Source organism: Crotalus tigris, unplaced genomic scaffold (genome assembly GCF_016545835.1).
Source record: "Crotalus tigris isolate CLP2741 ecotype Arizona unplaced genomic scaffold, ASM1654583v1 scf7180000019173.45859301935:6455823, whole genome shotgun sequence".
Taxonomy (NCBI): Eukaryota; Metazoa; Chordata; class Lepidosauria; order Squamata; family Viperidae; genus Crotalus; species Crotalus tigris.
The window spans coordinates 64,823-81,278 of NW_024097414.1; the positions used below are offsets into that span (position 1 = coordinate 64,823).

Genomic DNA, 16,456 nt, shown 5'->3' on the forward strand with positions numbered 1-16,456 from the left:
TGCCCAGCTCTGTGTTCCTCTCCTCCCCGCCCACCTGCCCCTCACCCCAGACATCCGCTACTGCTGGCAGCTGTATCTTCTTGGACAGAATCCAGTTTCGGTTCTTTCCAGCTGCATGTCCAGATGTGGGCTGAGGTCCAGGTATGAAGGAGCAGCTGAGTTAGCCTCTGCCCTCTGCTCGCAACCCTTCTTGACCTGTTATGAGACCACAGTTGAGGACCATCAACAAACTTGAGAACTGGATTCTTCTGTAACTGTCTGGGTTACAGATAGACGGACCTCTGGGTCAGGAAAGTCAAGTTTGGCCCAGGGATACCTTTGGTTCAGAGGAGGAGGAGGAGGAGGAGGAGGAGGAGGAGGAGGAGGAGGAGGAGGAAAAGGAGGAGGTCAGGATCACCTTCTCCTGAAAAGGAAGCTTGGGCCAGCCCAATACAGATAATCCTCAACTTACAACCACAACTGAGTTCAAACTTTCTGTGGCCAAGTGAAACATTCAAGTGAATTTTGCCCCACTTTTCCCCACTTTCTGGCCATGGCTGTTAAGTGGATCACTGCAGTTGTTAAGTTAGTAACACGATTGTTAAGCGAATCTGGTCTTCCCCGTTGACTTTGCTGGTCAAAAGATTGCCAAAGCTGACCTTCATGCCGATCAGGTGACCCCGGGACTCTGCAACCATTATAAATACGAGTCATGTCCGCTTTTGGATCACATGACCCAGGGAGTTGCTGCAACGGTTGTTAAGTGTGAAAAAGAGTCATAGCTCACTTTTTTTCAGTGCCGTTGTCACTTCGAACGGGTCACTAAATCAACTGTTGTAAATTGAGGACTACCTGTAGACTAGAGTTCATTTTCATGCAAGGCGATGAAATGCAGTGAAATGCAGATGAGGCTGAATCCCCATGGGCTCTTTTATTTTTAAGGCAGAGGATAATTTTGGGAAAGGTTCTGGAGAACCGCTCTCTAGCTTTCAGAGGGCCACCTTGACTCCCAAGCTTCCGGGGCACACCCTGGATTTAATGAGAGGATGGAGAAGGCATCAAAAGAGACGACACAGATATCCAAACACCTTCCCAAAGAGTGACCTCCAGGCATGAAGCTGGCCACCGATTTTATTCCCTTCGGCATCTATTTGTAATACACAGTGCTGTGTCTCATTTTTCACTTTTGATAGCCCAAGCCTGCCCCACTGAGAGAAGGTCAAACAAATTTGCTTTATCACCCTCCAAACTCCCAATCTGGGAGGACAAGACTGAAGCTATTTTTTGCAACTCTCGTTCAGAACGGCTAACTCAGCCAGCTTTGGACACTTTCCACGCACAAACCTCTTCCAGTGCCACAAGCGTCAGGGCGCACCTCACTGGTGCAGCCCCCCGATCCAGACCAAAGCAAGGTCCAGTAAGAGAGAAAGAAGACAGGCTCTGTCCCTAGGGATTTATTCCCAGGTAGATCGAGTTTTAATTCGCCCTTTGCTATCTCCACTCCCTACACAGTACACAGTGCTTCCAAAGGATGGCTGCACCGTCTTTAGGCACTAAACTGCTACTCCCGTAATAAATCACACACACCCCTTTCCCCCATCCCTCCCCCAAATCCCCAAAGTCAGAAGCTGTACCACTTTGCAAGTAGCAGTGGCAGTTGCGAGGGCTCAGCGTTTTCATGAGGTCTTGCAACCTGCGGTGGGCGTCTCGGCGCATCGTCCTCTTCTCCCGTTCGAGAACAAAGCAGATTCTCCGCCTAACTTGCTAAAGATGTGGGCAGCCGAAGGGAATCCTTGTTTGTTCCTAAAAGCTGTGCAGTAACTTTCAACCTGGTTTCCCACCACGGGAAACGAGGGTGGCTGTTGCAGCCCAAGTGGAATCCTGGTCTCTTTCCTCATCCACAGTCACTGGAGGGCAGGTAACCAAAGGCAGAAGCGCCATTCTCACTTAGAAGCCACGTGGAACTTCTTGCGACCTCCAGCTCCATGCCCTGGGATTGAAGTTTCAGTTTTTTTCCTTTTTTTCCGAAAGGATATTTTTGTTTTTGTTTTCGCACTCAGACAGAGGTGGGCATAGCTGGAAAGCAATTGTCATTATCCTCAAGGAAAGGACTCTGGGTTTCGTTACTCTCTTCCTGAAGTTCGTCCTTGGGGTGTTTTGTCTGCAGCCCCATTGGCTGAGATCAAACCATCTTCCTGGGGGGGAAAAGGCTGAAGTATGGTCAGCTGGATGCCCATCCTGGCCACTCACCTGCAGGGACTGGTTCTCCCTTCCTCTTGGCCTGAGCTGGCCACCTTAACTCGTCCATCATACCACTCATGACGCTGAGTGAAGGGAGCTCCATGGGCTCCTGGCTGGCTGGGTTCTATGCTTCTCCATCTCCAAGACACGGGACGTGTGTCTCCACAGCTTCTTTCCCAACATCTGCCATGGATGACATGAAAAAGATAGGGTTCTCTACAGCAAAAGTTGGTACCTGGGGGCTTGGCCTCAAGGTGGGCTTCAGAGACCCCCTGGTTCTAAGGGAAGGGGTTCTTCTTGCTGCTTCTTCCGTTGACGCTCCCGTTTGGCTCGCCAGCAGACCAAGGCAGCCACCAGCAGGCCGACTCCAAAGATCAAGGTGGCCACCGAGACCACCTTGGCAATGTCCATCTGGGGCCCATTGATGCTGAAAGTGATGCAGGTGGCGGCAATGCCGATCACCAAGGCAACGATGCCAAAGGGGAAGATGCAACGGTACCACGACTTCTCGGTGCCCCCTGTGGCCAGGGCTAGCTTGTTCAAGGTGGCGGTGGAGTCTGTGGTGGCAGCTATGGGCAGCTCTGATTTTCCTCCTTGGAGGCAAGTCAGCGAGTTGGACTTACAGTTCATCATTCTGGCAGGTGCCTGTTGGAAGATGCCCACCCCAACTCCCTGGGGGGACGAAGATCCAGAACTCTGAGAGTGGAGAACCACAAGAAAAGTCCTCTCCTTTGTTCCTTCTGGGTTGCGTTCTCTCTGTCTCTCTCTGTCTCTGTCTCTCTCTGTCTCTCTCTCTTGGTCTGGCTGCTTCTGGCTGGTGAAGGCTTCTGGCTTTCTGCACCAGCGTTGGCTCCCACTGATTCTTTTGCTGTAGCAGCCAATGGCTGGGATTGGCAGGCAGGATAAATGAGATCATGTGTGTGGGCAGGAGCTCAGCCGCTGTTAACTGTTTCGGAGAAAAATCCTGATGGGGAGGGGAGGGGGGCGAATGAAGCACCTTTGCTCCTTTCTCCTCGTCTGGAATCCGGGGGGGGGGGGAATGGCAGAAGGGGCTGGCTGCTTTCACTGTTTGGGATGACAACGTCTTGGTTCTATGTCGGTCAACAAATCCTGAAGAAAGAACAAATTGTTCTTCTCCTCTTTCCTGTTACCTATCTCCTTATTTACTTATGACTATAACTTTGTTGCTTGTAACTTACGGTTTATATTGTTATATTGTTTTATTTAGAATCCAAGTATGATTTATGTTGATTGCTTATTTAGTATTCTATGGCTATCACTAAGTGTTGTATCTTATGATTTATGATGAATGTATTTTTACGGTGACTATGATCTTGATGTATTGCTTTTATGGACACTGAGAGCTTATGCACCAGAGACAAATTCCTTGTGTGTCCAATCACACTTGGCCAATAAAGAATTCTATTCTATTCTATTCTATTCTATTCTATTCTATTCTATTCTATTCATCTATTCGGTGATCTGCTTGAGATGTTTGGATATGTCAGGGGAACAAATAGAAGCTAGCTGTCTGTCTTCTGTTCAGTGTGAGATAACTGCAAAGGTGTTGGATTAGGAGTAGAAAGACCAGATTCTAGTTAGTATCAGTATAACAGAGTTGGAAGGGACTTCGGAGATCTTGTAGTCCAACCCCCTGCCCAAGCAGGAGACCCTATACAATTACAGACAAATATCCATCTCTTCTTAAAAATCCCCAGTGAGATTTTGCACACCCACAACTTCTGAAGGCAAGCCATTCCACTGTTCCCACTGTCTGGATATTTCTTCTTAGTTCTAGGTTGGATCTTTCTTTGACAATCTTCCATCTCTTACATCTCGCCCTGCCTTCAGGTGCTTTGGTGAATAGGTCATCCCCCTCTTCTCCATGACAGCCTCTCAAATATTAGAAGACTGCTATCATGTCAACCTGAGTCATACTTCAGGCCCGGAAGGCCTTGAGGGACTTGTTGCCAGCCCATTCCTCTCAGCTCCAAAGCCTAAATAGATGAGTGGTACAAATGCTGGATTAGGAGTGTAGAGAACCAAATTCTAGTTCTTCTTTACGGATGGAAGTCAGCCAAGTGACTTTGGGCCAGTCCCTTTCCCTCAGCTCAAGGTCCCTCAGAAGAGGCCACCCTGAGCTCTTCTATTGCATAAATCTAACCACCAGATATGCCTTTTAGTGCCAGCTGATGAGGAACATCTATTGAGGGTAGCTTTTAATCTTGCTTGTTAAATTTCCTGGAAGAAATATTCATTTTTTTTTTAAACCCTAAGAACAGAATACAACACTCAACAGCCTGTCAGCAGATCTCAAAGAAATAAAGATAGTTCTCAACTTATGATCAGTCGCCTAGTGCAGGGGTAGGGAACCTTGACTCTTTTATGACTTGTAAACTTCAGTACCCAGAATTCCTGAGCCAGCCATGCTGAGGGGAAAGGGAGAGACTTCCAAGCTGAGCCAGGCTGGCTCAGGCATTCTGGGAGCTGAAGTCCACGAGTCATAAAAGAGCCAAGGTTGCCTACCCCTGTCCTAGTGATTGAAGTTCTGTCAGACCAGTCTTGAGAGTACTTTCCACCTAGTTCACCATGGGTTCACTTAACGACCATGTCATTTACTTAATGACCGTTGCAAAAAAAAAGTTCACAAAATCAGGCTGGTCACATAACTGACTTGCTTTATGATTGTCACAAGATATGTTCACAATGGGCAGGTTCCATTATGGTTGTAACTTGAGGATTTCTTCCCATGAATCCTCTGTTCTTTGGGTTTTTTTCCCCCTCAAAGATGAGTACGTTGGTGGATTTTAAGGACATTTGACAGGATTCAACACCCTGAATTGAGCCGGGGCAGATATTAAAAATCAGCGGCCTCTTGAAAATGAAAACCCAAACTCAGTAGAGTTATAGATAAATTAGCTATCAGAAAGAAAATCTAAAGATAAACGAATAAAGCAATTGGCGAGAAAACAGCATTAGAATTTATCTCCAGAAAGATCCTATCCGCAGAGGCAGGAACGGCCCTCAAAAAATATTGAAGGCTTAATGAAAAACAAAAACACTAGAATAAGATAGTCTTAAAGTAGGAACAGGCAAGTGATAAAAATCTCTGTTGGCTGGGAGGATCATGCCATAATAAGGTTTTTTTTAAAAAAAGATTCTTAGCCAGGCATGGAATACACGATTCTCAACAAAACTGCATTATAAATTTTCACTAGATTAAACATTACTTCAAGAGAACTTTTTTTCCCTCCAGCCTCAGTACGTCTTCAAAAGGTTATAAGGACAAGGGTGGGGCTGGCTTAAGAAATAAACTAACTAAGCTGTGTTTCATTTCAGTGTAAACTTACTTGTCAACTGCATAGCCTCTGTCTGAAATGTTTTACTTGTTTACTTCCTAGCCTAGCCTACGATCTTGGTCTTTCCTCTTGGTGTTCCATCCAAGAACTAATCAGGTTTGCTACAGAGCTTTCAAACTCAGCCAAGGTTAAATGTGGCCACGGTTTGTATACATCACCAGAATAGTCATCCCTGGATTAAGTAAACCACTGGTGTGGCTCTTAACGAAGACGGGCATTTGTGTGTGTCTTTATAATTTGCCAAACCCACACAACAGATAATGATTTGTTGATTGCCCACCCTCCCTATTGGGCAGCCAATCAGCCACTACTTTTTTGATCATCATCATCATCATCATCCAATCTGGATAGTGGACGTGGCAGTGTCTGAATAGACGAGAAAGAACTGGAGAAGATAACAAAATACAAAGACCTACAAATAGAAATAGAAAGACTGTGGCAAAGGCAAGCATAGGTAGTACCAATAGTCATAGGTGCCTTGGGTGCAATCCCAAAACAACTGGAGCACCACTGGAACACTATCATCGGCATTGACAAATTCGCTATTAGTCAATTGCAAAAGGCAGCCTTACTAGGAACTGCTTCCATCCTGCGACGATATCTGTAATACCATCAAACATCCACATCTGCCTATCCCAGGTCCTGGGTAAGGACTCGATAGGTAGACAAAAATGCCAAATCGAGTCTGAACATGTGGCTGACTGTGCAATGATCCATCATCATCATCATCATCCCTGGTGGTCTAACCAGAGGCAGAAGTTCTGTAAATGGGTGAGGATGATGCAATTTGGGAATTTGGCCAACACCTTATATTTATGATGGTTTCAGCATCCAGGGGTCACATGGTCATCATTTGCAACCTTCCCAGCAGCTTCTGACAAGCAAAGTCCAGGATGGAAGCCAAATTTTTTAACGACTGCACAATTCACTTAACAATTGCAGTGATTCTCTCTTGACAACAAAGAAGGTTGTAAAAACAGGCGCAAACCTTTTAACAACTGCCTGGCTCAGCAGTGGGAATCCTGGTCCCCATTGTGATCATAAGTGAAGGACTACCTGCATGTAATTTATTATCAGCATGCAATTTTCACCTTTTACAAAATCCAGCACCAGGGAACTGTCCAGAGTACCTAATCATATCCTGGGCATTTATTTTTGTTGAAATTGTCACTTAGATTATAGCTGACTGAAAAGTTACCAACAGGAAGCAAGCAACTACTTTTGTTCCCCAGATGATGTGTTCCTCAGCCTGCCTATTTCAGTTATATCAATCAGGCTAGACCAAATCTGGGCTTGCATTTAAAACATCCTTGAGTATCTCTGGATGTCTTGGTGGGTGGTGAGTCATGCATCTGTCTCCTTAGAGGAAATACCTTTCTAGTCATGAAACAACTGGAATGGCAAAGCAAACATTCTTGATTTAATTGATGGTTATTTAATTCTATTGCTTAAAATTAGTTTGGACAGCTTTTGAAGAGTATTTCAGTGTTACACTATTTGAGGGGCTGCCACAAAGAAGAGGGGGTCCGCCTACTCTCCAAAGCCCCTGAAGGCAGGACAAGAAGCAACGGATGGAAACTAATCAAGGAGAAAAGCAACCTAGAACTAAGGAGAAATTTCCAGACACTGAGAACAATTAACCAACCTGCCTCCAGAGGTTGTGGGTGCTCCATCACTGGAGGCTTTTAACAAGAGACTGGACCACCATTTGTCTGGAATGATATAAAGCAGGGGTCTTCAAACTGGGCCCTTTTATGACTTGTGGATGTTAACTCTCAGAATTCCTCAGCCAGTGTGCCTGGCTGAGGAATTCTGGGAGTTGAAGTCCACAAGTCATAAAAGGGCCCAGTTTGAAGACCCCTGATATAGAGTCTCCTGCTTGAGTAGGGAGTTGGACTAGAATATCTCCAAGATCCCTTCCAAATCTGTTATCATGTTATTGTTATAATTTTGTTTAAGTGTTCCTTTAGGGCAGTTTTAATGCATTTTTAAAAGCCCTATGGATTTTAAATATGGACCTATTAATTCTTAGAGTCATTTAGATTCTAGGTTATTATTATTATTATTATTTTTTAATTGAAAATTTTTAAGTTTTACAAAAAAGTTCCCTTCCCCAAACCCTCCCAACCCTCCCCTACCCTCCCACAACCTTTCCAGAGCTGAATACAGGCTTTCTTCTTGTATTTTTTTTTATATATATTGTTGTTAACTATTTTATAATTTGTTTAATGAATGTATTTAGATTTGCTTATGGTTTATATGTATCTTAAGATTTTTTTTAAAGATTCTAGGTTATTATATACATTTGATTACAGACATACTATTAATCATTTATAATTATATTGGAACCATTGCTAATGTACAGTTTGTGACTAATTCTGCAATATGCGGCTGAAAATTGAAATACAATAAACGGAAAGAACATTGCACTGTTTATTCCTTTATTATGAGGAATTTCTTTCTTCTGGACTTCGTTTTATGCAGCTACAGCTCAGAACTGCTATTATAACTCAGAAGAAAATAGTAATTCACTCAGGAGAAACCTTGAAAGAGAGGCCGGACTTTCACACATTACTCAGATCGGCAATAATGTATGGAATTGGATATGTCTAGTTTAAATGAAAAGAAGGACGAGGGGTGTCAAAATAGCAGTGTTCTAATATCTCAGGGGCTGCCACAAAGAAGAGGGAGTCAAGCTAATCTCCAAAGCGCCTGAAGGCAAGACAAGAAGCAACGGATGGAAACTAATCAAGGAGAGAAGCAACCTAGAACTAAGGAGAAACTTCCTGATAGAACAATGGAATAGCTTGTCTCCTGTAGTTGCACTGGAAAGAGTCCAGAGAAGAAAAACAAAGAGGATCAGGGGACTGGAGGCTAAAACATATAAGGAACGGCTGCTGGGTATGTCTAGTTTAAATGAAAAGAAGGACTAGGGGTGTCACAATAGCAGTGTTCCAATATCTCAGGGGCTGCCACAAAGAAGAGGGAGTCAAGTCTCCAAAGCCCCTGAAGGCAGGACAAGAAGCAATGGATGGAAACTAATCAAGGAGAGAAGCAACCTAGAACTAAGGAGAAACTTCCTGACAGTTAGAACAATTAACCAGTGGAACAACCTGCCTCCAGAAGTTGTGAGCGCTCCAACACCGGAAGTTTTTAAGAGGAGACTGGATAGCCATTTGTCTGGAATGGTATAGGCCAGGGTCTCCTGCCTGAGCAGGGGGTGGGACTAGAAGACCTCCAAGGTTCCAACTCTCTTCTCTATTCCACCCCACCCCACCCCACCCCACCCCACCCCACCCCACCCCACCCCACCCCACTCCACTCCACTCCACTCCACTCCACTCCATTCCATTCCATTCCATTCCATTCCATTCTATTCTATTCTATTCTATTCTATTCTATTCTATTCTATTCTATTATTTCATTCCACTCCACTCCACTCCATTCCATTCCTCTATTCTATTCTATTCTATTCTATTCTGTTCTGTTCTGTTCTGTTCTGTTCTGTTCTATTCTATTCTATTCTACAATAGATAGAAACTAGTCAGAGAGAGAACCAACCTAGAACTAAGAAGAAATTTCCTCTCAGTGAGAACTATTGATCAGTGGAACGACTTGCCTTCAAAAGTGGTGGGTGCTCCATCACTGGGGGTATTTAAGAAGAGACCGGACAGCCATTTGTCTGAAATGGTATAGGGACTCCTTTTGAACAGGCGTTTGGATTAGAAGACCTCCAAGGTCCCTTCCAAATCTTTTATTCTCTCCTTGGTTTTGGTGGGTTGTATGAATCCAACCATTGGAATTGCTAAGGCTGCAAACCTAGCCAGTCCCAGTTTTATTGTCACAAGAGGCAAACTTATTTGCAATGTGTAGCCTTCACTTGCAAATGATTTTTTGGGGGTTTTCTCAGCACCCAGCAGAGATCGAAGATCAGAGTGAACGTCTTGATCCAGGCTGTTCAGAATTCAAGAGTGTCTCAAATTCTAGGTGCAATTAATCTGGATTCTTAGAAGCTGACAAAGACTTGGAAAATCAACAGAGGTTGACTCTTGTAGGGGATTCTCTCTTGGCTCAAACCAAAGGATTTTCACAGCAAGGATTCCAAGTTTGCTCATGGGCTGGCCAAAGATGAAAAGCACAGTGGTTGTTTATTTCTTGTCACTAAACCAAAGTGGATCAGATAATTCTTGTCTCCATCCTTCCAGAAAATCAAGCAGGTGAGAGACACCTAATCCAGGAACCCAACTCTGCTTGCTTCCAGAAAGATGTAGGAAGCTCAAAGGCTTGACAAGTTTAATTCTACAGTATGTATCACACTGACAAAATCTTTTCCCTTGTGATCCAGCATAGTCTTATTAAATTCCTGGCTTTTAAAGTTTGGCTGTTTCTCCAGGAAGATGTTTGTTTCATTCAGCCCAGCTGATGACGGGGGAAAAAGAAAAAATGTTTTGCTGCACTTTAACCTAACCAGAATGTAGCTGGCGCTGCTGAAATCATCTGTCATGCATTCAACGGAGCAGAAAACTAGTAACTCATGTTAGGTTCAGGAGCCAAGCAGAGATTCACCTACAGCATTCTTGCAGAAAACGAGCCATCAGAGAAAGACAGAATCCAGGCCGTTTCAGAACCCAAAGTTGGAATTTCTGTAAATCTAAAACAGCCAATTAGGCTGAGTTAATAGGATTCTATTCAGTCACAATTGCAGCCCTTCTAAAGCATAAGTAACAGCTTACTCCTAAGTATACCTTAACCGTGCGGTCCCTGATACTGCCTGGGCTTGGTTATTTTCTTGCAGACATTTTATTACCAAACTAGATAATATCATCAGACACTGAGGATCTCCGTTACCTAGTATGGGTGATAAAACCTCTGCAAGACAACAACCAAGCCCAGACAGCATCAAGGACTCCACCATTCAACACCCTGAGTTACAAATATTCTTTTTTATATATATATAAAAATGATTATTGTTTTTTTTATCAACATATATTAATTTTTCCAATCAACATATTGTCTGGAGTTTGCTATGTTAATACATGTTCAATTCCTAACCCTTCATTCTCTTCTCTAACCAAGAATAAAATAAATTCCAAATTTGATAGTAGTCTGTATCTTCTTTATCTTTCAACCTCATACTTAATCTGTCCATCTCTGCACATTCCAATATTTTCTTGATTATTTCTTCCTCTGATGGCAGTCCTTCATTCTTCTAGTATTGTGCAAAAATTATTCTCGCTGCTGTGGTGATGTGTAAAATTAAATATAATTTCTGCTTATTAGTCTTTTCAGGCATAATGCCTAGTAAAAAAAATTCAGGTTTAAAATCCACTTGTTCGCCCAATAACAAAAATATTCTTTTCTATTGGCACTTGCATATAGCAAACCCCACTCCCTTCCAGCACTGATGGTGTTACTTAGTTTGGTCATGAAACGTCTGCAAGAAAACAACCAAGCTCAGAGAGCACCAAGGACCCTACAGTTCAACCCCAAGCTACAAACACTCTCTTCTATCTGACTTGCAAGGGGATGTGAATTTTACACTCTCCGTTAGCTCCTCTGAATTTGTAAAGCCTCATAATCCACCAGGCGCCATGTATAAGCCAGATGGTCTTCTACAGCTCGTCCAGCCAAATGGGGTGTGTTTATGACTGAGCATATGCAGCAACCTCATCCTGGCATTTCCTAGGATTCCCCCCCCCCTTTTTTATTTACAGAATTAGCAAGACAGAGAGAGTTGGGGGCTGGGAACTTCTTGTTATGCCATATCTGTTATCGGACATTGGCGGTCCTGTTTTTATCAGCAGCTGCACGAAAAAGTGCTGCTGAGTTTTGTCCAAACCAGTGCCTTAGATTTTGAAGCCACGATGTTCTTCTTCTGCCTGGACCTCGTTGGCCTTCCATCTTTCCCTGGAGGATTAAATGGAGTATGCCGTATTTTTCTGGGTGTCGCATCACCTGTCCGAAATATTCTTTCGTTTTTTCATTGTTTTGATGGTTTCCCTTGGCTTTCCCAGGCAGCTTATCACCTTCTCATTTCTGATCTGGTCAACCCAGCTTATACGTAACAGCCACCTGTAAATCCACATTTCAAATGCTTCTAGTCTCTTCCGGTGGCCTTCTGTCAGAGACCAACTCTCTACTCCATAGAGAATTGGATGGAAAAAATATAGCATCTGACAAGCCTGATTTTCAGTCTTAGGCTTCTGTCGTGACTGCAGAAGACCTTTTTCATTTCATTCAATTGTTATGCCTCTTCCTTGGAAGCACGGACATGTTCCTGAAAGGAGTCCTCCTTCATGAGAAAACATGACAAGCTCAGAGAATATCAGAGACCCCCTCCCTCAATAAACACCACCCAGCCTTTCCACCATGATGCTTTGTACTCCCCTCCTCCACTTCCCAAGTTTCTGCTAGTCCAGAATTTGCTGCAAGAAACACATCTTGTGCCTGGATGAAGCCTTGTTCTAATTCTCAAATGGTGGTTGAATCTTAGGCCTGTTTAGTATGCCGGAGATGGCTAGCAACACACAAGAGCGGCCTTCTTCTGCTGACCTTATAGCAGACCCTCAGCCTTTGTGGCCAATTAATTAACCAGACCCCCCCCCTACTTCCTTCGCCAGTTCAAGGATCTTCATCCATTTTGCCTCCCGAATCTTCTCTTTTCCTAGGAACAAAAGCCAGCTTTTCTGCACATGAGGGAGAATGTTGTTGCAAGCCAGCAAATGGTTCTGCAAAAGCCATTGAATCCCGGGTAGAAAAGAAGGGGCGAGGGGGAGTGAGGGGGATTAATTGAATCCATTCAAGAGTTAGGAAAATCGTTCCACTCTTATTCAATTCAGGCTAGGTTTCAAAAGGGAGAAAAGACAAGACCCCGACAAAAGGACATTTCCCAGAACCTACCTTTGTCATGGAGTCCCGCTAAGAGGTTTTCTTTGCTCTTGCTAAGTTGCTCAGAAGACCAAGCTGAAAATAAAAGAAAACGACAACAGCAACAACAAAAAGCGCTATTTGTGCTTGGAAAAACTTAAATGAAGTGCCGGGCAAAATGAGCACTTCTGATGTACGTGAAGGATGTGCCTAGAAAACGCACAGTTTGGAGACAGAAAGAAGAACCTTGCACCCTTGATGAAGACCAAGCTGGAATTCTTATGTATTCCATCAATATTATGTCCAGTTAAAGCAGACATGTCAAACACAAGGCCTGGGGGCCGGATGCGGCCCGCGAAGTGGTTTCATGTGGCCCGCAAAGCCATCCTGGAAACAGTGAGGGAACGGCCCCCGCTGCCTTGGCCCTGGCCCAGGCTGGCCGGGAGCCAATGTACAATTTTGTGGTGGCCATCTATGCTGAAATGCATTCAGTCTTAGCTCCACAAGGCCATCTAGAAACAGCGAGGAACAAGCCCTTGCCGTGTCAGCCCCGGGGTGCATGCTGGGGAGGTGTCACCCTTTGTGAGGAATGAAGAAATGGACCATGCCTTGGCGCTTGCCCTGGTCCCAACCCCTTCCGCTGGAGACCCTCAGATCTGTCCCACTCCTGCCCAGGCCCCCACAGGCATCCTTGATGCGAACGATGTAGAGCTGGCCATGCCCACCCAGTAGGCCGCACCCACCCTGGCCACACACCGCCAAGGGCAACCGCAATGCTGATGCGGCCCTCAATTAAATTGAGTTTGACAACCCTGAGTTAAAGTAATCTTTGGTTGGGGCACACCACTGTAAAAATGCTTTCTCCAAACTCCTGCTAGACCGAGTGGGCAAGATTGGGGGGGGGCAATCTTATTCTCCAAAGCACCTGAGGGCTAAGAAATGGAAGATCATTAAAGAGAGATCCTAGCTAGAACTACCTAAGGATAAATTTTCTGACAGTGAGAACAATTGATCAGTGGGATGGCTTGCCTTCAGAAGTTGTGGGTGCTCCAACACTGGAGGTTTTTAAGAAGAGACTGAACAGACATGTGTCCAGAATGGTATAGGATCTCAATGGTATAGGATAGAAGTCCCTGGAGTCACTGGGAATTAGGTGGCCAGATAAATATTCTTAATAAATGAAGAATAAAGATGCTGCAGTTCAGAAGGGAAATGCTAGCTTAGCCTGCTTTTTACAAATACTGTACTTTCTAGTGTGTAAGATGACTTTCGCAAGCGTTAAAATCAGCACCGAAGTCGGGGGTCGTCTTATACGCTGAGTCGTCTTATACGCCGGAAATTACGGTAGTTTCCGGTGTATAAGACGACTTTCTAGGCATGCGACTCGGCGCCGAAGTCAGGGGTCGTCTTATACACCGGGTCGCCTTATACGCCGGGTAACTCAAGGAGGCAGATATACCCAACACACTTTCCTTCTCCTAGTTTCTGCACATCAACCCTGTGAGGTAGGTTGGGCTGAGAGATTGACTGGTCTAAAGTCACCCATCCAGCTTTCATGCCTAAGTCAGAACTAGAACTCACCGTCTCCTGGTGATTGGCCCAAAGTCACCAACTGGCTTTCATCCTAAGGCAGGACTAGAATTTAGTCTCCTGGTGATTGGGCCGAAGTTGCCCACTGGGCTTTCATGGCTAAGAGACTTGAACTCACGATCTCCTGCTTCCTTAACCACTGGACCAAACTAGCTCATTTCCTGGTCCTCTGACTAGGTTGTCCCAGATTAGGTTGTCCCCAACCTCTCCCTATCTGGCATCCTGTAGAGATGGTAAGTGGACTAATCCCAGAATATTTTTGCCAGCCTGCTGTTCATGCACGTGGTTATTCCAATGTGCTCGGGAGCCACCAGGTGGAAAAAGCATGAACTAAAAAAGTGTTCGTAGAATCAGAACGACAAGAGTAGCAACTCTGTATGGGAGCAAAATCGAGCCATTGCGTCGTATTAGTCTAGCCACAGACAGTACAATCCTCTGGCGTATGCATGTGTGAAGCAATAAACTACTGTTCAAGAAAGTTGGAAAGTTGAGAGCCTGGGAAGTGTGCAGAGAAGAGCAACAAAGATGATAAGAGTCTGGAGGTAAATCATACGATGGACGGTTGCAGGAATTAGGTATGTCTAGCTCAGGAGACCCCAATCCCCGGTCCGTAGACCGGTCCCTGGTGCCCAAAAGGTTGGGGACCTCTGGTCTAGCCTAACGAAGAGAACAACTAGGGGTGACACGATATCAATCTTCCAGTATTTGAGGGGCTGTCCTGGAGAAGAGGAGGGGGTCAATCTATCCTCCAGAGCAGTGGTTCTCAACCTTTTTAATGCCGCGACCCCCAACTGGTCGTAAGTCGAAGACTACTCAACTGGTGCAGCACCGTTTGCAGAATGGGACTTTTGGCGGGCTCAGCAGGGCAGAGACAGCCTGGACAATTCCTATTGGCTTTTGAAAGCCGATAGAATTAGACTCTATTCAAGAGAGTCTATTCTATTGGCTTTCAAAAGCCAATAGAATAAAAGGGAATAGCACAGCTAAGGAAAAGGGGGGGGGGGAAATGGCGGACTGCGTTGTTTGGTGACCCCCGTGAAATGGTCGTTCGACCCCAAATGGGGTCCTGACCCACAAGTTGAGAACCACTGCTCCAGAGCATCTGAGAGCAGAAGTAATGGGTGGAAGCTCATCAAAGAGAGATCTAAACTAGAACTAAGGATCAATTTCCCAACAGTGAGAACAAGTAATCAGTGGAACTGCTTGCCTCTGGAAATTGTGGGTGCTCTATTGCTGGAGGTTTTCAAGAAAAGACTGAAGAGCTCTTTGTCTGGAATGGTTTAAGACAGGGGTAGGCAACCTTGGCTCTTTTATGACTCATGGACTTCAGCTCCCAGAATTCCTGAGCCAGCATGGCTCAGCTTGGAAACCTCTCCCTTTCCCCTCAGCATGGCTGGCCCAGGAATTCTGGGAGTTGAAGTCCACGAGTCATAAAAGAGCCAAGGTTGCCTACCCCTGGTATAGGGTCTCCTGCTTCAGATGTGAATTGGAGTGGAAGACTCTAAGGCTCCTCCCCCCCCTTATTTTTCTATGTTCTATTCTATGCAAGCTGGCTGGGGAATTGTGAGAGGTTGAGAAATACTGGGCTAGATGGAACAAGGACAACATGTTCCGAGATGGAACCAATTTGATGGCTGTTCTCTCTTTCTACCTCAGAGTTTTGATTTACAAGCAAGGCCGGCTGATAAAGAGGTTTCCTTGACCTCATAATTTCTTTGAAATGTAGCTTCTGCCTGAAATGTCAGGAAAGATTTCTGGCACATTTTACCCCTGGCCCCCCCTCCACAGCCTGATCTCACTGATCCCTTTCAGCTCCGATTTCAAAGAGCGTTTCTAATTGATAGAAAGAGACTCTAGAAAGAGTACAGAGAAGAGCAACAAAGATGATTAGGGGACTGGAGGCTAAAACATATAAGGAACGGTTGCTAGAATTGGGTATGTCTAGTTTATCGAAGAGAAGGACGAGGGGGGACAGGATAGCAGTGTTCCAATATCTCAGGGGTGCCATAAAGAAGAGGGAATTAAGCTATTTTCCAAAGCATCTGAAGGCAGGAGAAGAACGGGTGGAAACTAATCAAGGAGAGAAGCAACCTAGAACTAAGGAGAAACTTCCTGACAGTGAGAACAATTAATCAGTGGAACAGCTTGCCTCCAGAAGCAGTGAGTGTTCCAACACTGGAGGTTTTTAAGAAGAGACTGGACAGCCACTTGTCCGAAATGGTGTAGGGTTTCTTGCCCGAGCAGGAGGTTGGACTAGATGACCTCCAAGGTCCCTTCCAACTTTACTACTATGATTATTGACAGGAAATGAAAACAAACTCGCCTGGGCAGTGCCGAGATTGGCCAATAAGAAAATATTAATAAGCCAAGCTGCCACTTGTCTGAGCTTTGGCAGAAGAGCCGTAAAAAAGTGAATGAAG

At 44.9% G+C, this 16,456-nt stretch overlaps 1 protein-coding gene across 1 annotated transcript; it reads right to left on the reverse strand.

Moving 5' to 3' along the window:
• Positions 1-1,591: 1,591 nt before the first annotated feature.
• On the reverse strand, positions 1,592-3,120 carry LOC120315834 (transmembrane protein 100-like). The gene has a single exon (XM_039360808.1). The coding sequence runs from the start codon at positions 2,851-2,853 to the stop codon at positions 2,482-2,484; it is 372 nt and encodes a 123-aa protein (XP_039216742.1). The 5' UTR covers positions 2,854-3,120; the 3' UTR covers positions 1,592-2,481.
• Between the last annotated feature and the right edge of the window lie 13,336 nt (positions 3,121-16,456).

What these genes read in the sequence shown, in the direction of transcription:
- LOC120315834 (XM_039360808.1), bottom strand. Translation starts at nt 2,853, where the DNA reads ATGATGAACTGTAAGTCCAACTCGCTGACTTGCCTCCAAGGAGGAAAA.